At 37.1% G+C, this 27,231-nt stretch overlaps 1 protein-coding gene across 2 annotated transcripts in view; it reads right to left on the minus strand.

The window, feature by feature from the left end:
- Mbd5 (methyl-CpG binding domain protein 5) overlaps positions 1 to 27,231 on the minus strand; it is a 144,237-nt gene that overhangs the window by 9,783 nt on the left and 107,223 nt on the right. For both annotated transcript variants that reach the window (XM_055600366.1, XM_055600365.1), the window contains exons 9-10: positions 23,580 to 24,788; positions 3,427 to 3,500 (exon numbers count right to left, since the gene is read on the minus strand). In XM_055600366.1, coding sequence (XP_055456341.1) covers positions 3,427 to 3,500; positions 23,580 to 24,788 — 1,283 coding nt within the window. The remainder of the gene's footprint in view (positions 1 to 3,426; positions 3,501 to 23,579; positions 24,789 to 27,231) is intronic.

Raw genomic sequence — 27,231 nt, forward strand, 5'->3', positions numbered from 1 at the left:
AAAAAAAAAAAAAAAAAAACTCTAAAAATAAAACATCCCACCTTTATTGTGGCTTTCCAGGAAAGTTTCATAGGAAGTGTAAAAAGGAGAATGAATGTCTGTGATCTCCTTTCTCTACTTCCTTATTTTATTGAATAACCCAAGAATACTTTTTGTCACCAAAGGACTGAAAACTAGCCTTGCCATGGTCATGGTGGCCTTCAAGTTGCCAAACCCAATGGAGAAGTCTCATTCTTTTCTTACTGGATCTCTGTCGATTGTTTCAGTCTTTGTTTTGTTTCTCTTTTTGAGACAGGGTCTCCCTTTGTGGCCTGGGCTAGTCTTGAACTTATGGTGATCCTCCTGCTTCCCTCAACAGTTTCTACTTCCCTCCTAATCATGAAATCCCAAGCCCTTGGTTGCTTTTCTTCCTATTTTGATCATCACCAGGTTTTCTTTATTTTACCACCTAAATATTTCCTGAACACATTTCTTCTCTTCCATTCTCATTATTACTTGGTCTTATCCTTCCTTGTTTCCTGGCATGAGCTCATCTAGATGATTTCTTTAACCACTAATACTGCTTTCTTAAGATTCCTCCCCTTATACATTTAAGTCGAGGTGAGAAATCTGAATACTGGCCCCTTTTGGGTAATTCAAATAAAGAGTTGACAATATATTGGCTCCTGCTTAGACTTCTGGTCCTACCTCTTAAAATGTTCTATCTGATGCTTTCCAAAATTCAATACTGACCTTAAAAAATATTGTCCTACCTGACCCCATTTTTAAAGGTGTAAGGTTTGGCTTAGGTGTCATCTCTAAGAAACATTTGGGCTTTTTGTTGTTGTTGTCTTTGAGTCAAGATCTCTCTACATAGTGCTGGCTGTCCCAGAATTCACCATCTAGACTAGCCTGGCCTTCAGTTCACAGAGATACACCTGCCTCTTCCCAATGAGTGCTGAGATTAAAGGCATGTGCCAAGATGCCCAGCTCTAGGAACCATTCTTTGCTGAGTTCACTGTAACTTTTCTGTGTTTCTCTTATATTCTTATATATTACTTATATTTCTTACTATTTTCACATTTTAATTGTGTGTTTCAGAATCTGTCTCTAAGGGTAGTAGCACTGTGCCTGGCACATTTTTTTTTTAAATAAGGATTAAATAAAATTGGTAATAGATGAATGAATAAATAAGTAATTTGGTTCAATATAATTTATCAGTTATATAACTTTCAACTAATTATATTTGGGTCTATGTGTCCTCTTCTGCAAAGGGGCTCAGTAATTATTGCTTATTTTACGATTGGGAGAATAAAACAAAAGAAAACAACGGCCCTGTAAAATGCAAAACACTGCAGTGGGGAGCACCAGGCCAGCCACTGTATTTAGACAACAGCATAATAAATAAGGCTGCATTTTATTACCTCTGCTTTGTGTTTTCTTCTTTCACTTCAATCTGCATGCTAAATTGTATGATTACTTATGATAAAGGGCGTTGCTTTATAGTCCCATATCAAATCACCACAAACGGTAAACTGGCTCTAAAGAAACAATTTTAAAATTCTGTGTTACACACTACCTTTCAGAAAGAGCCTAACGGAAGATGTGCAGCAGGGGGAGAGATTCAGTTCATCTTACAGCAGTGTTTTAAGTATCTGGATGAGGTTACTTCACTTCCGTGTTACCAAATGTATCTTGCAAATAACCCAAGTAGCAAATGCCTCAACACACAATTAAAATGTGCAAAGAACAAGGAATGTCATGTGCTTTCCTGGCAGAAGCATTTGGGGTCTTTTACAGCAAAAGCAGGGGTATCACTGAGTAGTAAACAATGACTCAACTATAAATGTATAACATCAGTATTTCACAATACCCCTCCTTTCTTTTAGCTTAATTTTAGTGGTCTTGTCCTACATCCAACCTTGGCAGGGGAAGGGCCATTTCATAGTGGAGAAACGTGGATCTTCTGCAGAAGAGTGACTACTAACTGTGTAAGTGAAAGCTGGTATTAAAAAAAAAATATGGCGAATGGGGATGGTAAGTGCTAGAGCACTTGTATATTTATAAAACTCTTGAGTTCTCTCCCCAGCATCACATAAGAGAAAATAAATAAAAAATACGATAAACTCTCAAAACAAAACCAACAAAGACTAAGCCTATGTCTTAAGGGGTGTGGGTAAGGATCATTTTACAAATGAACAAAGATTAATGTGGAATTCTTTATTTTTTTATTTTTTATTTTCTATTTTGGAGACAGGGTTTCTCTGTGTAGTCTTGGCTGTCCTGGGCTCATTTCTTAGACTACAAGTCACAGAGATCCACCTGTCTCTGCCTACTGAGTGCTGGGATTAAAGGTGTGTGCCACCAACATCCAGGCAAACTAGTAGTAGTGGTAGTAGCAGTTTTCTTTCGAGATAGGGTTTTTTTGTGTGTGTAGCCCTGAGTGTCCTGGAACTCGTTCTATAGATCAGGCAGACATCGGCCCATCTCTGCCTTCCATGTTCTTGGGTTAAAGGCTTGTGTCATGACGGCCTTGCTTGTAATTTTGCTTTAAAAAAAAAAAAACCCAAACACTATTTATTTAGTGTGTGTATGCCATGTGCACAGTGCCCACCCACATCATGGTGCACCTGTGGAGAGCAGAGTACGACTTGCATGCGTTGATTTCTCTTCTTCCACTATGTGGATCCAAGGTTGTCAGCTCTGATCATCAGACTCGGGGGCAAGTATCTTTACTGAGTCAGCCATTTTGTCAGCTCTAGTATGTAATACTTGGTTGTTTGAAATGGAGAACTAAACAGGTATGAAGGCGACATGGTTTAAAATAATCCTCTGTGTACACATAAAGAACTACATTTGTTTCTCTACTTAATATGAAGTAACAATTACAACTCATAAACTACCTTATCATAGACTGCTTTGTAATATTATTACCTGTTTATCTGTGTATTTTATTCATCAAATAACAATCCAGAAAAGCTTGAATACTAATGGTTCAAAGTTCAGTTTCATACTTGAATTCTAAGAGAACTTATATTCAAGTCCATAACTCTGGTGAAACAACAGCAAAAATCACTAGCATCACTTTGACCAGTGGGTAGGTAATCTGCTGAAGTTTTCACATGTGTGTAATTGGATGCTCCCCTCCCCAGTTTTTGAGTTGTAAACGACAGCCTTACTAAACTTATAGAGCATATTTAATTGCCATTAAAGAAATATTAATCACATTTTCTTTCCTATTAAGAAGGGAAAATAGAGAAAGGACAGAATAGATAAAGAAGCAAAGCCCACAGGCCATACAGACAGATTTCAGAGAAACTGGCGTGTCCATTATGGTCCTCTGATGGTAAATATCAAAGAATAATACCTGGGTCACAACATGAAACAAATCATTGAGACTTCACGGTCTCTGAAGGAAAGACAAAAATGGAAAACCAAAGTGCTTACTTTCTGTTCCTTTTCCGGACTCGGCTGTAGGCTTCTAAACCTTCTGTTAGGGTCTTCAACTTCTCGGGCTCCACCTGAGTGAAGGTATGAAGACCAAACCATATTACCCAGACCTATCATTGTTGAACATGCTTTTTATGCTACTTTCTTGCTGAACAGCAAGGGGGGCACTGGGGAAAGGGACCCTCCCCCCAACACATATACAGTCCTTGCTCAATCAATTCACAGGATAAGGCAGCTCACAAATCCTGGCCTCCTCTCTCCACTGCCTTATGCTCTCAGTAGCTACATCTTCCCATCTCAGGGGAGAGGAGAAGAGCTGGGAATGGAAGCTAACCTCCTCATTTCTTAATATGAACAAATCATTTAAATATTCTTTTAAAAGTTTTAGACTTATTTTATTTCATTTGCATAAATGTTCTGCCTGAATGTATATAGGTAGACCTTGTTCATGCCTGGTGCCCGTGGACATCATAAAAGGACATCAGAGTTCCTTGAATTGTAGGTACAGATGGTTGTGAGCCACCATGTGGGTGCTGAGAACTGAACTTGGGTCCTCTAGAAGAGCAAGTGCTCTTAACTGATGAGCTGACTCTCCAGTCCCAGACACATAAGTTTTCCACACCTCATTCTCTCTGCTGTTAAAAGGTCAGTAATACCTATCTTCTGTGACCATTAGAACAAAAAGCCACATTGTATACAGCCTAGTTAAAAGCAACTATTTTGTAGAATGCATCGCTCCCCAGAGGCCACAGAACCGAGAAGGGTAGACCATGCAGAGTCCTTGTTACTTTCGGAAGGAGGGACAGATACTTTGTGAGTTTGTTCCCTCTTTTGTCCTGCCATCACCATGAATCTACAAAGTTGGCTTCTTCCATAGAACTCGGATACCTAGTAGGGCTGAGTATTTGTATGCAAGGCTTTTGTCACTTCATCGCCCAGAAAAACAAACAAAGAGAAAAATGTGTATGCATCAAAATGCTTTTGGAAATATTTTGCTATTTTTATTGCTCTTAAAAAAAAATCAAGCTATCCCTTACCTGTATGCTCCCCACTAACAAATAGCCACTTTTATTTGAAAATTCAGAGTTTGGGAAAAGTTTCATGGATAAGAAAATAAATACTTATAGGTAAAGAAATTAGCTTTTGTCTTTAAATTTTAATGATACTCATGAATGTCATTTATAAATAATTTCTCTGTGACCTCCTCCTCATCCTAGTAAGTACACACTGAGAATAACAAAGCATTTTCACTTTCATGTCTGAGTGCAGGCATTTCTACCTATTCATCCAAGTAACACAAAGGTAGTCATTTATGTAGTTTTGTATGTTGTCTCAAAGAAACCATATTTGTTAGGGATATTTGATCCAATATGTGCTAGAAAAAAAAGAGACATCTTTGTTCCTGCCACACTTCATAAAGAGATGTGTTCTTTTGACCAGAAATGCCCAAGTGAGCTGAAAGAATCCACATGTCTAAAACACAGAAGGCTTCTATGTAGTTTCACATTTCATGGTAAAGTAAGGTTCTATTTTATGTTCACATTCATGAAAAAAACATGCAAAATATTATACATATCACGTTTACAGAACCGTAATACAGTTACACCGTTTTTGATTTCTGAGACCAGGTCGCACTATACAAATGCCTCACTGTACAGCTCATGGTTAACGCCACTTATTTTTAAATGAGCCTGCTGCCAGTAGGAGGGAAACCCTGCCTCTCAGAAAGGTCTGTCCATCATCACAGTGCATGGAGAGCTCAGAAGTGTGATGAAGCACAAAATTCAAGTTTATATCACAACAAAAACTACAACAATTAGCCTGTTGGCCTTAATTTTAAAAACTTGTTTGGTCAAAATATTTTTTAAGTTCTCAATTTATAATTTTAATTAAGTAATGCAGTGCAAACCTCTAGTGCATTTTATGTGAAAGAAACTACTTTACTATGATAATCTTACAAAATGATTTTATTTTATATATGCCTACACATATGACAGTAAACAGTATGGCCAGAATTAAACAGTTCTGACTCTAGGATATCCAACCTCTTCCCACCACATTAGGTCCAGCATGAAATAAAATCTAAAATTATTTTATAGCTAAAAAGCTACATTAAAAATACAGGCATACATAAATATATGAATATGTGTAGGCTAAGTTATTTAAAATAAAAACTGTTTACTGAAATTTAGTAACATGTTCAAATTTTTCAATTACAATTTTGTTTTGTTTATTTGTTGATGTGCCTGCATGTGCTAATGACACCGCCCATGTATAGAGGTCAGAAGACAACTTGTAGCAGTTATTTCTCTTCTTCCATATGTGGGCCCCAGGGATTGAACTCAGGTCCTTGGGCTTGGGAGCAAACCCCTTTATACACTATGTCATATTCAATTTTTTAAAATGCCTGGATGGTTTTCCAGTTGTCTTTAATTTTTTTTAAATTTATTACCTACCACAGTCTCTTTTTTTATTTATATATTTATTCAGTGTCTCTGTATGTGTATAGCAATAATGGTTAGAGAAAAAAAAGTCCATGAATTTGAGAGTGGGATACAGGTCGGGGGTGATGATATAAAGTACATATGTATAAAGCAAAAAAACAAAAAAAACTACTTAATTTAATAAAAATATGACCAGTGCCTGTGGGAACTGCACCTTAATACACACATAAATTATTTTATATTTAAAGTAATTACCAGAAATAATGGCAATCAACTGCCTGAAAAAAACTGTCTTCTCTCTCTTTTTTTTTAATTTAAATCTGCTTCTGAAGCTCTAGGATATAGTCACACTGAGCTACATAATTCACAGATGGTTCAGTGGCCTACAGAGAAGAGTAACGGTTTCTGAAACTAAACAAAAATAAGGTACACACCACTGTGTATTTCTGTGACAAAACCATATACATTCCCAGGAAAATGTTTAATATGTGTATACACATACACACACATATATACACATATATATATATGTACTGTATATTGTTTATGGAAAAATACAGGTATAATTGCAAAACATTAAGAAACTCTTTAAGAGTACTTCTAAAAATGGTATCAGAGAAGAACAAAATATATTCAAATTTTCATCAAATGGAAATTATACTTAATGATTTAATGAAGACTTCCTTATAAATTAGTTAGCATATAAATAAAAACTAGGGAAATCAAGCATATAAATCTAGCATTAAAATATTAAACACACACAAATATTTTTTATAAAACTTACACTGAAGGAGCAAGTTATTTGAAGGAACTTATACTTTACCTATAATTATAATTTTAGATTCTTACAGAGTTACAAGTCAGGTCTTCCAGAACATGTGTAATTCCTAGCTTGGTGAGAAGATGGTAGAGGACTTCTCTCATTCTCATAATAATGCCGCCACTAGTAATGGCCATCATAGCACAACCCTTCATACATGCTTCACAAGTATAAAATGCAATCCCATCAAATTTCTAATGAATTTTTTTTCACAGAAATTGAAAAATAATCTAAAATTTTGCATGGAAGCAAAAAAAAAAAATCCTGGTAACCAAAACTTTTCTTAACAAAAATCAAACATACACACACACACACACACAAAACCAACAAAATCCCTAAACTCTTCTGAAGATACTCCCATTCCTGAGTGACACAGTAACAAAAGCAGACACACTGGTCGGCGGACTAGATTTGAGGACCCAGCTGTAATTCTAAGCACCTCCAGCCATCTGAATTTTGACAAAGATGACAAAAAAGACACACTGGAGGAAAGACAGCAGCTTTAAACCAATGGTTTTGGAGAAACTGGATACCTACATGTAGAAGAATGAAACTTTATCTTTCTCTCTCTCTCCCTGCACACAAATCAAATACAAATGCATCAAAAATTTCAATGTTGAAATGGAAACTCCAAAACATTTAGAAGCAAGAGTAAAGTACATTTCAAGATGTAGGCGCAGGTAAGGACTTTTTGAATAGAACTTTGCTCACTCAGTAAACAGGACTGCAGTGGCTTGAGTAAGTATAGCTCCCACTGGCTCATACGTTTGAATGCTTGTTCCCTAGTTGATGGTACTGTTTTGAAAGGATTAGGAGCTATGGCCTTATTGGAGGTGTGTCACCTCCAATGTGGGTTTTGGTTTCACAAGATTCCTTTGATTCCCAGTGCTCTCTCTGCCTCATGGATATGGATCAAATGTGAGCTCTAAGCTGTTCTTTTGCTCAAAACCATAAGCCAAATTAGATGCTTCCTTTTATAAGTTGCTTTGGCCATGGTGTTTCATCACAGTAATAGTAACCAAGACAGGGACCAACAAGTGGCACTTCATGAAAATGCTTCAGAATTGCAAAGGAAACTGATAATAGACTGAAGAGGCATCCTACGGAATGGGAAGAATTAGTTACTAATAAATATCTGACAAAAAAGTTAGTGGCTAGGATGTGCTAAAGAAAATACCAGGTAAACAATTAGCTCTATTAAAAGGCGGGCTATGGAACGGAATGGAGTTCTTAGAAGGTGAAACACAAACGATTAGAGATTTCTTTTTTAATTGTTCATGACCCTTAAGTAGCATGGAAATGCAAATTAGAACGACCTTGAGAGTTCGTCTCATTCTAGCAACTTTTGTTGAGAGAAAAAGCTGGCACATCCACTACTGAAATCCATGTGGCGGTTATTCCAAAGACCAAGAATTGGTTTACTCTATGTCTTGGCTATACCACTGTTGCAGCACTGGTCTAGCATGGAGTCGTGTAAGAATAATTCTCAGTGCTTGTGAGAAAACTCTAAGGAACCAAGATAAGAGCCTTGTGACCTTAGTTTCTTCCAAAACATGGAATTCTTCTTGGAGTGTGTTTTCATGCCCCTCCCCAGGACAGCAGAGAGGAGTGCGTTTACTTCAGTTGTGGCTATTCATATGCCTGCATTCTGTTTGGTTTGCCCATCCCCTGCAACCTGTCCACCTTGCGCAGCTTGCCCTTGTGACTGCACAATTTACTCATGTGACTCCTCTGAACCCTCAGAGTACAAACTGTCCGATGCTCTGAATAAGGCTGGATAGTCCATGAAACATTAGTCTTCCTCTTTTATCAGCTCCATTCACTTAGGGGCCAACCTCTAGAATGACAGACATACCACGAATGTGTATACACTCAAAGAAATCTACAACTACAGAGACTCATACTCCTCCACGTTAATAGCTTTTCTAGTCACAATAGTTCGGACATGGAAGCAGTGTAGATGTCTATCATCTGATGAACGGGTAATGAAAGTGTGGTACTCGTACACAATGAAACCTTATTCAGTTGTAAAGAAAAAAAAACCCTGCAATTTGAAGGGAAATGTAAGAAATGAGAAAACATACTGAGTAGCCCAGACTCAGGAAGACAATGTTGCATGTTTTCATTCATATGTGGATCTTAGCATTGAATCTTTAGATTTGTGTGTTTAAAGTGGAGTAGACCCTCGAAAACTAGAAAAGGATGATTAAAGAGAAGGGGAAGAAAAGGATGATTAAAGAGAAGGGGAAAGAGATTTTAAAGATGAGAAGTACTAGAATACAGGGGATATGAAGAATAAAAGGAAAATGGGGAGGGAGGCTTAAATATAGAAAGGAATGGGGGAATAGAGCAAAGTGGGGGTGGGGGATAGATAACCAACACTAAGGTAGTTTGAAACAAAGTAAACCTATTAGTTTATAAGCTTCATATATAAATACGTTCATAGAAAAACATTTAATTGGGGTTATTCTACAAATCAGAGAATGCTCCTCCCAGAAACCATAGATTGACAAACAAAAAGCTTTTTCCAAGTATTGGATACATCCTTTCTACTTGTTGGTCAAGGATGCCTTGGAGACCGCAAAACAATACAGAACACGGCATGGTTCTTTTTTGGCCACCAAGAACTCCATGGTTGCTGCAGATAATACACATTTTTGTCACAGGACATGAAGAAATCAAATTTGTACTAAATAGGAAGTTTCCTTCCTTAACTAGTTTTGTAGTACCAGAAGGTGCTATGTAGGCTTCTGGGGGAGAAAGTCAACAGTCTTATGAGAATCCTATGAGACATGATAATGATCAGTGAGACAAGACTATCAATGGAAATAGTGGCATGAATGCTATGGGGTTAACCAAACACTTTCTTATAGGACTTAAGAACTGTTTCCTAAAAGGAAACACCTGCCTTGTACTGTACATCTGGTCAAGAATCCAGGCCCCAGAGTTAATTTACTATTATTATTTTGCTAAATGGACATGATATCAAACCACCCTCTAAATTTGTATGTCTCTCCCCATAAAGTAGTCTAAGGACAAATGATGGCATACCAGCCATATCACAGATTTCATAACAGAGATGAGACTTCTGTCTTCAAGCTTCCCATTATATTTCTAGCATGTCTTGTAGTTGTGGGCTAATGAAGAATACTATGAATACTAAGAATACTAAGAATACTAAGAATACTAAGAATACTCTAACTGTGTAGAGTTAGAAACAAAGACTGTGTGAACAGCCTGTGACTCATGTCTTTATCAATGTCTCTTCTCTGTGCTTCAGTTCTGTCCTCTGTAAAGTGGGGATAAAGATGTACATCATGGTAAGTCACTGAGATCTAAAAAGAACATGAACACAAAGCTGCTTTACAAACACCAAAGTATACTTTCTCAAAATGCTATTGATACATGTGATATTGTTTTAAACAAAACCTTTATAAAACCTTTCAATATTTTAATTATTATGTATTACATAAATTCATATTTTAAAATACTCACACAGCATATATAAAGAATAAAAAAGTTATTTAAATTTTGAAGGTGGCCTAAAGCTTGGTATATAAATTCACAACTAGTATTTTTTGATGGAATAAATCAATTCATATACAAAAGAAAGAAAAATATTAAATAAACAACAGCACAGGTAATACGCAGCACTAGTTAAAGTCTGAGAAACACATAAGTAACACATAAATGCGAAGCATTTTTTAGCTACTACAAAATTACTAAATAGAAACATTGAAGATCACAGTAAATACTTAAAAATGACAACTTCAAAGTAAAAAAATTACTACTAACGTAAGAGTAATGCTTTCGAGATAACTGAAATTGGTGATAAATAATAACTGTTTGGTATAAAAGTCAATTTGTCTGTGGTAAGATGAAGATAATTTCCCAGCGGCAGAACCGATGAGGAATCCCTTCACACATCCTGGCATTTCCGTGTGCCCGCCAGTCTCCCATCATCACCATTTTATTCGGTGGCACTCTCATCAGCACTTTGGCAGCCACTTCCGTTCTTAAAAATACTACAGTATTTTTAAGTGCTACAGAATTACTAGGAGAAAGTAAATCTATTCCAATGTGGTATTAAGTACCTCATCAAACCACGATACAGAAACAGAATAAAAGTTTGGGGCAAACTTCTAGAAAAATATGTCACAGAAGCATGGATTTCATTTACCTTAAACTTTAGATTCCATTTGCTGCTGTCTAGACAGAAGTTGCATTAGAGTTTGGGGACTGGCATCTACACTGATCTTAGTTATCAGCCTGTGGAAAGATAAAACTGATTCTTGTCTAATCTTGCTTAGGGAAACAGAAAGTCACTACAGTAAGGTTTTTAGGCTTACTCAGCTTTTCATTCAGTTTAGAATTTTTCTTGATAGTCACATCTTTGGGCTGATCTTTGAAGATCTAGCTGATCTTCATTCTTACTATCTTTCAAATTTGGATTAGGGGCTGACTTTGTTGGTCTGGACATTATCTTTCTTATTACTTCCAAATATGACTCTGCCTCATTTCTAAGAACAGTCTGATACCAATAGAGCATTGATTACCTTTGCCATAACACTAGCCAAAATCTTGCCCAAAGATGTGGCTACTAGAAAAAAAGATTCATTTCCAACAGAGGTTGGGAAGATAGAGAAGGAAAAATGAATGTACAAGACACATTTTAGACATAGGGTCATAGTACCAAAGACTACAAATTAGCTACCACCTGTAATCAAGCTCCTGTAATATTTTAGCATTTTATTTTAAAGAAATAAATATTTTAAAGGAATAAAATGCTAAAATATTACAGGAGGGCACACCTCCTAAACTGGGTTCCCTGGTATAACGTCTTAAGTTCATATCCCTGGAACATAAAGACAGCCATCTTTTGGTTATGCGCCACACTCTCAAACACCTGTGCATGTGATAATGATGAACTGAAAAAAAAAAAAAAAAACGAGAAACAATGTTGCCCCAAATGAGTAAAGGATGAAGCTGATTGCTTTAATCAACCAACCAGAGAGCCATCTTTATCACTATCACAGCAAATACAACCATGCAGAAAAAGTCAAAGTGTGACTCTAAGAAGGGAGCTTCCACACACTGTTGCATTTTGCAGAAGTTTTCCTGGTCATTAAAAAGTGTCTCTCTATGTGTCTTACAATAAATGTTTCATGGCAAAGAAACATTTTTTGATATGTGTGTGCTACTCTGTGATGTCTTTCTTTAAAGTTCAGAATGCACATAAAATTGCAATGTAATATGAAAAAAAGGAATAGCACTGAAAATGGTGAAAAGATTTATTCATAAAAAATAAGAATTATGTTTTGATCATTAGCAACCTTTCTTTTTCTTTTTCTTTTTTTTCATTAGCAACCTTTCAAGGCTAGGTTCACACATGATCAAAAGTGGCAGATGACACCTATTTATCCCAAAAGGGAATTAATGTATAGGTCATACAAAGTACAAAAACAAAACCATACAGAAAAAGGACCAAATAAAAAAAAAATGGACTAATATATCTGAACAGAGACATTTCAAAAAATAGGTTAAAGTGTTCAACAAAGCAAATGTAAATTAAATCAATTTTGAGTTTCTGTCTTACTCGAGATAGAATGGCTATCAAGAAATGACAACAATGTTTTCAAGGATGTATCAGAAAAGAAACTGTATTCATTGAAAGTGTAACGCATATTTTTTTTTCTAGAAATAGAACTATTATCTGACCCAGCCACTGTACTCCTTGATGTATACTCAAGAGGATCCTCTACTCTATTGCAGAGATACTTGCTCACACATGTTCACTGTTATTCTGTTCACAAAATAACTAGGAAATCAGATCAGCCAAGGTGTCCATCAACTCATCAATGGAAATTGAAAACATGGTACATATGCCCAATGCAATTTGATTTAGCCATAAAGAAAAATAAAATTAAGAAATCTGAAGGTAAATGGATGGCGCTTGGAAAAAAATTATGCTGAGTGAGCCCCCCTCCAAAGGCACATGTTCTTCTTCATTTGTGGATCCCAGTTTTCCAATTTCTAAATTTGCATGTTCAACTTGTGGTTACTACAGAAGCCAGGAAACTAGAAAAGAAGCTATTGGAAGGGGCATGTATAAGGGAGGATGATTGTAGAATGTAAGAAATATGGAGATAGAAGAGGAAATACTAAGGATGGAAAAGTTTAAGAAGAAAGTTAATGGGAGGGGATGGATATAGGAGATGATGGGATAGAGAGAAAGATCAACCACAATGTTTGAAGTCATATTCAAACCAACTGATAGCCAAACTAAAGAAAATATACTTTATACATCAAAAGTTGGGGCTGTAGAGATGGCTAAGTGGTTAAGGGCATTTGTTGCACTTGCAGATGAATTTCCAACACCTGAACAGTGGCTCACAACCACCTGTAATTCTAGTTCCAGGGGATACAATGCCTTGTTTTGACCTTTATGGGCACTGGATACTCACGTGGCACAGTTACTTGTATGCATGCAAAACCACTGATAAACATAAAATAAAATCCTAAAAACAGTTTAAAAAACAAACAAACAAACAAAAAAAGAAGTAAAAAAGAATCCAGACACAGTGGCCCAAGACTCATTCCCAGTTCTGTAGCAGAAAACCTGCTATGGTCTCCCTTTCCTTGCTAACCCCATCCTCAATGTATCATGAAGACCTCCTCCAACTTTCCTTCTCTCAGTTTATCCCATGATCTCAACCTCCAACACCAGCAGGCATTCACCAGCAACACATACACCAGGGAAACAGCTAAGACAACTGAAGGCTTTCCTTTTTCAATTTTTTAAAGTTTATTTGCTTTACATCCCAAGGGCAGCACCCCTTCTCCTCTCCTCCGAGTCTCCCTCCCCTCCTCCTCCTTTCCCTTCCCCCTTTTCTCCTGGAAAAGGGGAGCTCCGTCCTCCCATCCACACCCTGCCAATATCAACCCTTCCCAGCATATCGTCACATCAGGATTGAGCATATCCTCATCCACTGAGGCCAGGCAAAAAAGTTCTGCTGGGACGAGTGTTCCAAAGGCAGGCAATAGAGCCCATGTTAGAAACAGTTCCCACATACCACTTTCCAGGCAACGCACATGAAGATCAAGCTGCTCATCAGCCACATACGTGCAGGGGGCCTAGGTCCAGCTCCTTAGTTGGTGTGTCAGTCTCTGTGATCTCCTGTGGGTTTGAGTTAACTGTCTTTGTTGGTCGTCCTGTAGGGCTCCTGTAATCCTCCAGGGCCTTCCATCTTTACCGCTACACTTCCACAAGACCCCCAGTGCTTAGCCCCATGCTTGGTTGCAAGTCCCAGCATCTGTCTCAGTCTGATGCTGGGTGAAGCCTCCCAGGCTACTGTCATGTTAGGTCCCTGTCTGCAAACATAGCACCACTCCCTTCTCCCTTCCAAATCCAATCCTCTAGTCTCATCCCTAGCTCTATAACAGAACATAAGTTGCAACGCCCCATCTCTTGTGGATCTCACACACAGACTTCTTACCTTCCTTACTCCACTCCACACTTTATCCCAGCCCCAACTCCAGCAGGCACCTTCTGCTAACTCAGGCCATTCCAGACCAGGTTGGTTGCCTGTAGATCTTCTCTTCACCCTCTGTTCTCCAGATCCAGTCCCACAGTCTCATTCACATCTCTTTAGCAGAACACCCATGGCAGCCTTCCCTGCTCCTATCCCCTGTGGATCCCCACAAATCTTCCCCTTCTAACCTTTCTCTCGTTGTTTTGTCCCAGCCCACAACCCCAGCGGGGTTCTTGGCAGGGCAACTAGTAGGCAGCCAGCAGATCCACACCTCTCCTTCTGCTCTTCCAGATCTAAGCCCTGGGCAGCCACCAGATTGATTCTCTAACGTCCAGGGAAGAAACAGAAATTGAGGAACAAAACACTGACCTAACAGAGACAAAAACAGATTGTTGTCACCCAAACTATTACAATCTATTACAAATCTATTACAAACTATTACAATCACCACAATCCCAGATGCCTATATTAAGGGTGGATATCTACAGCAAAAACAACAAAGTAGAAAGCACCGTGGTGGCCCAGACCCTTCAGCACTCAGGGAAGCAGAGGCAAGTGGATCACTGTGAGTTGGAGATCAGCCTGGTCTACTAAGCGAGTCCAGGGCAGCCAGAGTTACACAGAGAAACCCTGTCTCAAAAAACAGAAACAAAATAAAACAACAACAACAACAACAACAAAAAACCAACAGGAAGCTTACAGACCCGTGGAAACTGAAAAACTCTCTATGAATAAAAAACAGGTCAAGGCAGAAATAAAAAAAGAAATTAAAGACTTTCTAGAATTCAATGAAAATGAGTACACACCACACTCAAACTTATAGGACACAACAAAAGCAGTTCTAAGATGCAAGTTTGGAGCACTAAGTGCTTACATTAAAAAAAAAAAAACTGGAAAGATATCATACTAGCAACTTAATATCACACCTGAAAGCTCTAGAACAAAAAGAAGTCATACCCAAAGGAAATAGATGGCAAGAAATAATCAAACACAGGGCTGAAGTCAATAAAATAGAAACAAAGAGAGCAATTCAAAGACTCAATGAAACAAAGAGTTGGTTCTTTGAGAAAATCACTAAGATCAACAAACTGTTCAAATTAACTAAAAGGTTGAAAGAGAATATCCAAATGAATAAAATTAGAAACAAAAAGGGAGACATAACAACAGACACCAAGGAAATTCAAAGAATCATTGGTTATGCTTCAAAAACCTGTACTCCATCAAACTGAGACGTCTAAAAGAAATATATAATTTCTTGATAGGTACCTCTTGTCAAAGTTAATTGCTACACCCTCTCCAGTGTCGTCAGTGTAGCATATCAATAGATTGTGCTAGAAGAGGGAGATACGTTTCCCTCAGGAATAGGCTCCCTGGAGGTCACTGGCAATGTGTTCCCCTGGACACCTAAGCCAAAAAGACATATTCTGAGAGTCCCACGCTTCCTTGGTTGCAGGGTTGGATTGATGAGCTTTTTTGCTGTTTCTCTATGATTCTTGGAACAGCACAATTAACTACTCAAGGAAACACATTTCTGATAGATTACTGAAAGCTTTAGCAAAAAAGAGTGGAAGAAAAATAAAACTTTAGGAGAGGTAATAAATCAGATTCAGTATCAGGAATTGCTTGTGGAAAAACCAAACATTGTAGGTAATAAAGGGGCAAGAGTTTCAGGTCTTTCTAAAGAAAATATTTAATCAGGATCTGTCAAGATGAATGCTCTAGATATTCCCACTGCAGTAAAACTACTACAAAACCATAACCAAACACAGGTGTTTATGATGAGGCAAAAAGAAGATAGGCGAACATAGGAGGTCAGAAGGTTTTGTATTATACTATGAGTTTTAGCTCAAGCATCCTATTTCTAAAGGAAGATTGTAAATCCTTAGCAAGACAAACAGGAGGAATTCCTGTTATCTCTAGGGAGGGTTGAAAATCTTTAGCCGACTTGGCTTGGAGGGCAATGACAGCCCCTGGCCTTCTCCTCACTAATTAGCAGCAATAAAACTGTATAAATAGTCATGAGTTTAGAGTTCTATGTTTGCTTTGCTTAAAAGCTTTTAGGCCAAGATTTTTTTGTAGACACTGCTTTCTACCAGGTTGCTCTTTCAGTTAAAATGTAAACTTTGTATTGTTGGTAAAAGTCTGAATGTTCTGGGAAGTATGTCAACTTCAAGGTGCTTCTTTATGTAATCACTATATAAGTGTTAGCTTGACTTAAGTAAATCACAGCAGCTTCAAACACTTTCTGGTGTGTGTGTCTGTTTGTCAAATCCGCCTAACCTGTTTCTACCTGATATCCAAACCTCTGATTTTCCCACGGGTGTGGGACCTTGGCTGGGTCGGTCCGTGGCAGTTAATCAACAATCAGATAAACAATTTAAACAGATTGATATATCCTCTAGTGAAATAGAAGCAGTCATCAAGTCTCCCAGGTTAAAAAAAAAAAAAAAAAGCTTAGGGTCAGATTGTTTTAGCACAGAATTCTACCAGACTTTCAAAGAAGATTTAACACCAATACTCCTCAAATTAGTCCATAAAATACAAACAAAACGAATATTACCCAATTCATTTTATGAGGTCACATTTACCTTTATACTCAAAGACACAACAAAGAAAGAAAATTACAGATGAATTTCCCTTATGAACATAGATGCAAAAAAACTCAATAAAATACTTGCAAACCAAATCCAACAACACATTTGAAAGATCAACCACCATAATCAAGAAGGCTTCATCCCAGAGATACAGTTTAATATATGAAAATCAATAAATGTAATCCACTATACAAACAAACTGAAAGAAAAAAACAACCACATGATCATCTCATTATATAATCTCATTAAAATCAGTAGCCCTCCTATGTAAAAAATGACTGAGAAACAAATCAGGAAAAAGACATCTTTCACAATAGCCCCATATAATATAAAATATCTTCAGTAACTTTAACCAAGAAAATGAAAGACTTGTATGATAGAAATTTCAAGCCTTTGAAGAAAGAAATAAAGGAAGGTATTAAAAGATGGAAAGATCTCCCATGCTCACCGGTAGGATTAATATAGTAAAATGGCTGTCTTACCAAAGGTAATCTACAGATTCAAGGCAATTCCCATCAAACCTCTAACAAAATTCCTCACAGCTCTTGAGAGGATAATTTTCAGCTTCTTATGTAAGTAGAAAAAAATGCAAGATATTAAAACAATCCTGAACAATAAAAGAATTTCAGAAGGTCTCATTATTCCTGATCTAAGTTATACTACAAAGCTATCATGATAAAAACAGCAGGATATTAGCATAAAAAGAGACATGTTGATCAATGGAGTTGAACTGAATTCTCAGACAAAAACCCATACAATTATGAACATCTGATATTTGATAAAGGAAGAACATAGCAATCTACACTGGAGAAAGGATCTTCAACAAATGATGCTGGTCAAACTGTATGGCTGCAGGTAGAAGAATGCAAATATATCCAAAATTATCACCCTGCACCAAACTCAACTCCAAATGGATCAAGGACCTTAACATAAAACCTGACACACTGAACCTGACAGAAGAGAAAGTGCCTTGAACTCACTGGCACAGGAGGCGGCTTTCTGAACAGAAGCACTGTTAATGCAGGCACTAAGATAAACAATAAATGGGACCTCATGAAACTAAAAAGATCTTCATGCAAAGGACACCATCATTTAGACAAAATGGTAGCCTACAAAATGGGGTAAAAGATTTTTTTTTATCAACTCCACATCTGATAAAGGGCTAATATGCAGAATATAGAAAGAACTCAAGAAACTTTGTATTAAAATAACCAAATATCCCAACTGAAAAACGATGTACAGTTCTAAACAAAAAATTCAAGTAGAGCAAACTCAAATGGTTAATAAACACTCAAAAATGTTCAACATCTTTAGCAATCAGAAAAATGCATTTCAAAACCATTTTTAGCTTCCTTCTTACATCTGTCAGAATGGCTAAGCTCAATAAAACAAGTGACAGCTCGTGCTGGCAAAAAACAAAACAAAACAAAACTAAACTAAACTAAACTAAACCACTTGTACAACTACCATGGAAACCAGTATGGTGGTTCCTTAGGAAGACAGGACTCTTTACCTCAAGACTCAGCTATACCACTTTTGGGCATATACCCATCATATCCACCTGTGAACCCCTCAGCTAAAACATATTCACTTTTGAAATAGTAGCACAACATTTATAGGGGTAACCAACTACCACTCCCTACTTGGATTTGAGGTCTACTCCACAGGAGGGAATTTGTTCTTGAAACAGTAAAGCCAGCCAAAAAGCCCATGGTGGGGTAAGTCAAAGGCCCCAGAGTAAACTTAATACTGTTTAGCTAAACTAACATAGTATTAAACTGCTTTCCAAATATTTATGTTTATACTCCTAAACAAATGCTATTTGCAGCCTTCATTCAGAGAATCATCTTGTTTCAAACAGAGACTCACAGGCATACAAGGCACTGAGAATACAGGATAGCTTGAGTACACAGGTGTAAATGTAATGTCATTTTGGCAAGATGAAAAAAAATTCTATTGTAATAAAGAACTCACAGTCACTGTGGATGCCTGTCCTGGGTCTGCACAAGAATAGGCCCTTCAACACTGAGCTGGAAGAGGAGCGGAACTATCACTGATAGATTCAGTGAGAGGGAAATTCTTGCTTTCAGTAGTGTACACACAGATTACCCCAACAGGCTCCAATGGACAGTCTCAACACAATGGTCACAGAGATGGTCCTGGCTAAACCAAAAGGATCACGAAGCAAAACCAAAAGTGTTGGATTTAGGCAAGTTTCTGGTGGGGAGGGAGGAGCAAGGGAGATCAGACAGGATGGGGAGCAGAGTAATTAAAATGCATTATGCACAAGTGAACTTGTCAAATTACTAGCAACATTTTTTAAAAGTGTCAGGTGAAATTAAGAAATACATTAAAATGTGTATTTAAAATTACCGAAATAATTACATAGTGATAACCACATCCCCTCATAGTTGTGGAAGTTTAAAAAAAAGCATATTGTGGAAGATATATATGTTAGTGGGGCTAGCAATTTATCTTTCCAAGAATTTGTAATGCTGTGCCAAGATTCAAGGTGCATTTGTCTAGCCACGGGTATGTAATCTGAGGTCTTGTCCTTATCCATCAAGTCACAAATAACAAAAGTCATGTTGGAAAGACACTTATACAAATAACTTTATAGAAATTCTGTCTCTCAGAGCATACTTCACTACAAATGAACACAATAAAAAGGAACCAGAGCTTGATGAATAGTGTACTACAAGGTATACACACTCTCCGGTGCTGCCACACACACAGCTGAGGCCAACTTGGTTTCTTTCACACACAATTAAAAATCTGTACTAGTTAATATTGTCAGAGGCCAGGGGATAGGAGATGGACGAAGAAAGTCTGAATTGTTAAGTTTTAGAAATAACTGAGGGACTATAGACTGCCAATTTCACTTAACAAGCTGTTCTAAAATGTTGTTAGGTAGACCCCTTCTTGAAACTAACAGCCAATACTAATTAACATTCAGATATGCAATCTGTATGCTTAGTGATAACATCCATAAAATCATCACAAACAATTTTGCTTGTTCAGTATATTCCCTATGACCCTTTTACTCTCAGCCACGTGAGGAACTCTCTATACACAGACAATAAGCCAAATAATAACTAAGAGCTACTTCTTCTATTCAATGACAGTGGAGTCAAAATTGCGATAATTGTCTTAAATAGGGTAAATAGGCTAACCTTACTGGGTCCTCTTCTGTTTTGAGAACATACAGATATCTCATTCAACTTGAAACATCATTTTGAGTAGGAATTACTGTCTCCACTAGCAGAGACCAACCCCTTAGGGACGAATACACACATGCGGCTCTGTTTAAGTGTCTGGTAGTACTCTGGTAGGCTCCTATAAGAAGGCCCAAAGCCCACAGCTCCTGCAATGCTTCATTGTATCTCAGTCTCTTTATACTATGCTGTTACATCGTCTCTCAACAAATTGTCTCAGAAACTAGGACTAGCTTATGCATTATTAGTCTTCTGCTACCTCTTACACAGCAGCAAACATTAAAAATGCCTTTCTAATAGAGTAAGCTAAGCATGTTTTATTTTCTAGAATGATTGGCACTCTACTAAAGTCAGCCATTGGCCAATACCAGTGCTCTAATCTACACTGAAGACTGTTCCATATAACTGGAATACGCAAGATGCATCCAGCTTGGTTTTAAATAGTAATCGGAGATCCTGTTATTATTTATTTTTCTAATTTGCATGTCTCCAGAAAGAATTGTGGGTTGCTGAGAACAAAGATTATAAAAGAAAAAAAATAAATGTGGGATGGAGTTGGGGGAGCTAACAAACCTATTTTAAAAACGTGAGTTAACAGGGGTTTTATGATCTGACAGGATCTTGGATTAATTTACTTTGTTGTACATACAAATAGTATCAAAGACAAAGGTTAGGATGGCTTAATGTGACAGCATGTAAAACAGATGTTTGGCTTACCATGAATGTATACACCGGGAGAAATGGTCCTGCAGTCCATAGCAGCCCAGTAGAATTAATAAGGTTTTGCTTTAATGAACTTAGACTTTAATAAAGTGTTGAAAACTCAGTATACAGAAGAAACCTGTGGTTTTTCTTTTTAAACACAGAAGCCTGCTTATTACCATGAAAGGCTTTATTTATCGAACACTATTGAGGGGTCCTATGTAAATAAAATTCATTATCATAATTAGTTCACTTAGATAAAAGGACAATTTTTTATAATTGTCCTACTAAAGATCTTTCTCAAATAATAGATCATGCTTTGCTGTACTCAGATACTGAATATATTTTAATTTTTCCTTGATTAAGCCTGTCATTAATATACCACACAAGGGCCACATGGCTTGAATTCTGACAGTCCTGTTTGAGTCTTCTTGGGACTCATGAAAATGACAGACATAAGCATCATTAAATAAGATCAGAAAACCTTTTCTGTGTTTTGTGAAATATACATGAAAAATAAGTGTAGCAAAATAAGTACTTTGATTTTTATGTACCAAAGCAATATGGATCTTGAAAAGATTAGATGTCTTAAAAAACTCTAAGTAGCCTAGAGTTTTTATGGTTGTTATATTTTGCTTTAAAAGTTTATTACTGTATGTATGTAATCTATGTATGCGTGAACATGTGTGTACATGCACACATGTTCAGAAAGATGACAACTTGTAGGATTCAGTTCTCTCCTCTCATCATGTGGATCCTAGAAATAGGATTCAAGTGGTCAGGCTTGGCAGCCAACATCTTTTTCTGCTAAGCTATTTTGTTAGCCCTGTACCATGCACTTTAGTAATGGGTAAATATTTTATGTATTTTCATTAATATTTCATTATGTATTTTTTTGTTTTCACACCATAAAATATGCTCTGAGTTATATATTTTGAATGACTAAAAAGACTTTTCATGTATCTTGATATCAAAGTTTTAACTTGAGAAATCACAATTCTAATGACAATCAATGAAGGGAGAAAATACTTTAATTTTCCAAAAAAAGATTTTGTGGTCTATCATAGGAAGAATCTGGATTTTAAAAGCACTCTTACTTCAGAGTCATTAAAAAGGAAAGTGAATTGGTATTTTAAATGTAGCAAAATAAATGTTTCTTAGAGTCATCTTAAATAATGGTCTTTCATTTTTAAAAACAGTTTTAAGAGTATTCAAACACACATAAACCAGGAGATTCAAACTGGTGTTTAATGCAAGATGTGTTAAAAGAACATGCGGGTTTGAGGAGATGACTTAGTGGGTGAAATGCCCGCTTCACAAGTGTGACAACTTGACTTTGGGTTGCCATATAAAAGCCAGGCAGGTGTAGTAGCCCACATGTGTATATGCACTCATACATACATATGTTCCTACATGCATGCAAACACGCATGCACAGCATACAGACTTATACAAACACACAATATGTGCTTTTATCTTGAGAAGATATGCAATGGCATCTAGAAGCAGACAGGGCAAGAACAATGTTTGGGGGAAGGTCATAATCTTTCTTTAGTTGTATATTTTTATAAAATGGCACCTGAACAGCCTTGCTCCTTTGCACAGAAACCCTGTAGCAGTTCCATTTACAAGAGCTCCCTTTTGCTGTTTCTAATTATTTCTTGAATAAACTGTCAAAAATATTTAGGTTTATCAGCCTAACGGATACTTGGCTGGACTCAGAGAGTATTAAAAATAAAATGTTTTGTGAACAGCAGTATGGAATTCATTTTCTTATCAAAAGTAGAAACTGAGGTCCAAAGTCTATCCTGACAAGTATATATTAAGCATTATAAGCAAGGGTTTGAGGACTTCCTGGCCCCTTGACGAAAGACAGTCCTTTCATTGTGCTGGCAAAAAGTGCTCTTGGTTTCCTGCCATTAATGTAAGTGCCAGCTTAAGTCTGAACAGAGCTGAAATAGCTTTGCACAATACTCTCTTTAAGAGAATGATGCATACCTTTAAGAGTGATTCTTATTAGCTAAGAAGATGAGAAATGCTGTTTCTTTATATGAGGGAATTGGGCACGATTTTCCCCTTCTGGTCCAGTAAAAAAATGTTTCTATTTATCTTAATCATTCTGTATGTTCCTTGCAGCCAATTTTACCAAATGTAAAAAAACAAACAAACAAAAACAAAACAAAACACCCCCCCCCAAAAAAAAAAAACCCTACTGATTTCTTCTAACTCAGATGGTAGCACAGGGAGACATTTTTCATTTAATTTATATGATCAGACCATGTTAAGTAGACACAGACTATTGATGTAAACATTTCCATATAAGGGCCCAGAAATTCCTCCAAAAAGAATTCAGATGTTACTGATTGCTTTCTGTGATGGATGTAGCTTCCCCCAGATCTTAACAGTGCCCTACCTCCGGGTATCTCATGTAAGCTAGTGGAGGAGAGCTGTCTGTTGGCACACCTTGCTACCTGGAGTACCCCTTCCTCTTCCATATTTTACCCAGTCATTGACACTTGTCTTACTATATTTATGGAATAAAGAAGTACATAAATACAGAGAAGGAAGGTGGGGTTCATAACTCTAGAAATCTGGTGTAGGATTAGAAGCACCCTGAGCCTAGTGGGTCTATAAGTTTTTCATAACTCACCCCTTGTCAATATGACACTTTGGTGACTATAACCATCCCCTCTTCATTTTATGCTCCAGAAGCTTGTGAGACCTCAATGAGTCATGAAGAATCTTAAAATCAAATCCAAAGAATCCAAAGTGATGATAACAAGAAAAGAATAATTGATATTTGAACAGAGGTTAGTATTTGACAATGGATAAAGATTGGTATACCTTCCCTTCCTCGGGGCTTTGTTGGCATGAATTGTGGACATCATCTTCTCTTATGAATTTTCCAGGCCAGGAAGTCAGTCCTTTGATTTGGCCCCAGACCAAGTCGCCAACGTTGAACGTCCTTGGTCTATAGTGTATCAGCTCATGTGAAGAGGGGGAGTCTGGATTCCTTAGGTCATCTTCACTACTAATGCTTTTAGCGTCTGAGGGACTAGGCACACACCCATTAATGCTTTTGGCGTTAAAGTCTCCATTGTAATGGATGTAGTCTTTGACCAGAGAACTTTCCAGACTATTTGAAGAACCGGGAGACTGCCCCTCGAGGACTAGGTCTTGTTTGGCGGTGCCTAGCAGCTCTCCAAAGCCCCGACTCTGACGAGGTCTGTTTCCATTAATGTGTGTACATCTCTCCACAGTGCTCTCCAGTCTCTCCTTAAAACTCATCATAGTTCTTTTGTAGTTATTATACCTGAAATTTTCCTCCAGAATTTTATCCCCTTGACAGTTTCTTGGTGGTAACAGTATTGGGTGCTGTTCCCCAGCTAGAAATGGCAGTGTAGAAACATTGTTGGGCCTTTCATGACAAGGACTACTGTGGATATGGCCTGGATGATCTAAGAATTCCTCATATTTCCACCTGTTGCGCTCCCCTCTGGGACTTTGCTCCCCATCCCACTGTTTTCTGGATGTGTGGCAACTTGCTGACTTGAAATACTCAAACCCATCCCCTTCACTGGAGTGTTTTCCATGGTCTATATTCTTGGGTATCCGTGCCCCTCTTGCATTCCTCAGCCTGCCGTCATGATCTGCTCCTCCCATGTTCCGCCCATGAATGACAGCACTCACGGCACTGGACAGATTCAGTGGGTCACCAATAGAGGCAGTGAAGGCACTCATGGCACTCAGAGCTGGAATCGGGCTGATCTGAGTGGTACTGTTGACGGCAGTGGTGATGACAACCTGCATTCCTTTGCTGGCTGCGTCCACAACTGCCTTGTAAATGGCATCTACAGAGGCATCACCTTGGCCACCAATCATGAGGCCATCCTTCACTGGCTGACCAAGAGATGGGTCACTCCTTGGCTGCAGCTCACAAGGTGTATCTTGGAAATGTGGAAGTGCAGTGTTTGGGTTCTCAGGAAGCACTGTGAGCCCCGGCTGCGTGCTTATTCTTTTATTTAGAAGAGCTGCATCTCCTTGCATTCTCACCTTAAATAAGTAGGAAACAGAGACAGAGAGAGAGAGAGAGAGAGAGAGAGAGAGAGAGAGAGAGAGAGAGAACAATTTAAAGACATTAAAGAAGATCATAATTTTAAGATTAAACAAAACACAAACAAGGAAGTACAAAGAACAAGAATAAAAGTGAGAGAAAAACCATTCTGCATAGAAAAATCTTACACATTGATTGCATTTTTATATCTGGGTAATTTCTTTAGTTGAAATAATTCAACAGACCCCCTTTTACACTTATCATTACTAAACATTTTCTAGAAAAATTAAACTTGAGGTAGTTGGATACAAGGTTTTTCCAGGTGATGACACAGTTTGCTCAGTGGTCTTACAGGTGTTTGAAACTTGAGATTCAAGTTGTAGATGACCAAAGCAAAGAAGCCAGAATTTGAATTGACTGATAACTAATGATTATATTTAACTAAGTGAAATATATGACAAAATGAAAATAAATTCCTTTCCTAACAATGCCTACTTTGATATGACATGTTAAATTTTATTTATTCATTAACTAATGATTGTTTACATGCCATGGTGTCGAGGTCAAAGAATAATTCGGGAGGGGGGGGGTGGCTATTTCTTTCTTCTCACCTTTATGTGATCTGGGGATTGAATTCTGGTTGCCAGGCTTGTGAGACAAGTCTTTACCCCCTATTCTTGGCAGATGGCCCCTCTTACCAAAGAAAATGAAGCTCATGGTAAGATTTGTCACTCTGATATTCCTTGATCCTTAGCTTTAGCTTGTTTTCTTGGTGACACAGGTATGCACATTTTCCATTATGAATTAATTTTCTAGATATATGTAAATAGTTAATTATTGGTAAAAGATGTGTTCATTATAATTTTTTTTTCACTAGACCAACGTTTCTATCCTACTCCACCTTACTTTCCCAGAATAATCCAGTACTGTAGAACATCCTGGCAAATATTTAAAATATTAAAGCATGTAGAAATACCTAGTTTTTCTTCTCCCGTCCTTCCTTCCTGCCCTTTTAATGTATGTAGAAATGTAGTATACCATTCTTCTGAGAATACTACAGTATTAAAATTTTTGTAATCTTGTAGGTCTTGGCATACTTGGTCAAATAAGTCTACATCATCTTTTAAGCTTTTATATAGATTGATTTTATGGAACACAATTATTTTCTGGTTGTTGAATACCTAAGTGGTTCTTAATCTCTGACTCATGTAATGAGTTTTGTTTCATGCTCTTCTGTTTACATTTGAAGATTTCTCTGAAGAATTAAACTTCTGGGCTAGTGACCATATATTTTTATACATGTGTATACACATATATACAAATATGCTTAAAAACTCAATAAGCTACTAAATTATCCTTCAAAAACAATGAGCCAGGCTAGATGTACAGTTCAGCGGTATAACATTTCCCCAGCTTGTACAAGGCCTTAGGTTTGAACTCCATCACAAAGAAAAGGAAAAAAAAACAACAAAAAAACAAAACAAACAAAAAAAAAACAAGCTAACAAATTTAACCAGCATTCATATGGACCAACAATAATATAAGAATGATGATTTCTTCATATCTATACTAGCAGTGTATGACATCAATCTGATATACATAGTAATGAACACACTGGTTATTCTTTTCATGTTTATCAAAAATAGATATTTCATTTTCTGTGAGTTGTCTGTTTATATTTATTCCTTATTTTTCAAGTCAATTATCTTTTTTTCTTCTTGTTTTATAGGAGGTATTTTAATGTGAAAAGTGTCAATATGTGGCATGTATTATGCATTTATTTCCTGACATTTGGTATTTCTCTAACTTTAGAATACTTTTGATACAGAAGTTAAAATTTTTGTACTGGTTACATATTTTTCTTTTGCCTACTGGTTTTATATCTTGCTTAAAGAGCTTTCTCTGTTTTATTATTTATAGTCTGTGGTGGTGCAGCACGAGGGAGTCTGAGGAAGAGGTAAAAATTCAAGACTAGCTAGCGTGGACTATATAGTGAGCCCGAGCCTTTTATTTGTTTATTTTAAAAGTCTTATATCTTTAAAAATATAGTATATTTTCTCCTGATATTCATATAATAGTACTCTTTCTATATAATCTTTAATATATTAGGCATCTTTTATAAAAGTAGTGGAGCATGTGGCCTAAGGCAGGGGGAGAGGGGGGTGGGAGCTAACACTAAAGGAAGTGGATATTAATCATGAGAGCAATATGGGCATTAGGCACAAAAGGGTGTGAGAGGGCAACACTATCAGTTTTTACTCACAATTCCCAAAAGACTTCTGCTTCATACAAAATTAAATTAAATTTACAGAAAAGACTGCAATGTTTAACAATACTCAGTATTAAGAAATAACTGTCAATAGATTCTAGAGGGAACCTGTCTCATTCCTTCTCTCTTTTTCAATAAAACCATACATTGTTTTCGGCTAAAATCACGTGTGG

The sequence above is a fragment of the Psammomys obesus genome, unplaced genomic scaffold (assembly GCF_907164565.1).
Source record: "Psammomys obesus unplaced genomic scaffold, mPsaObe1.curated_primary_1811, whole genome shotgun sequence".
Lineage (NCBI taxonomy): Eukaryota > Metazoa > Chordata > Mammalia > Rodentia > Muridae > Psammomys > Psammomys obesus.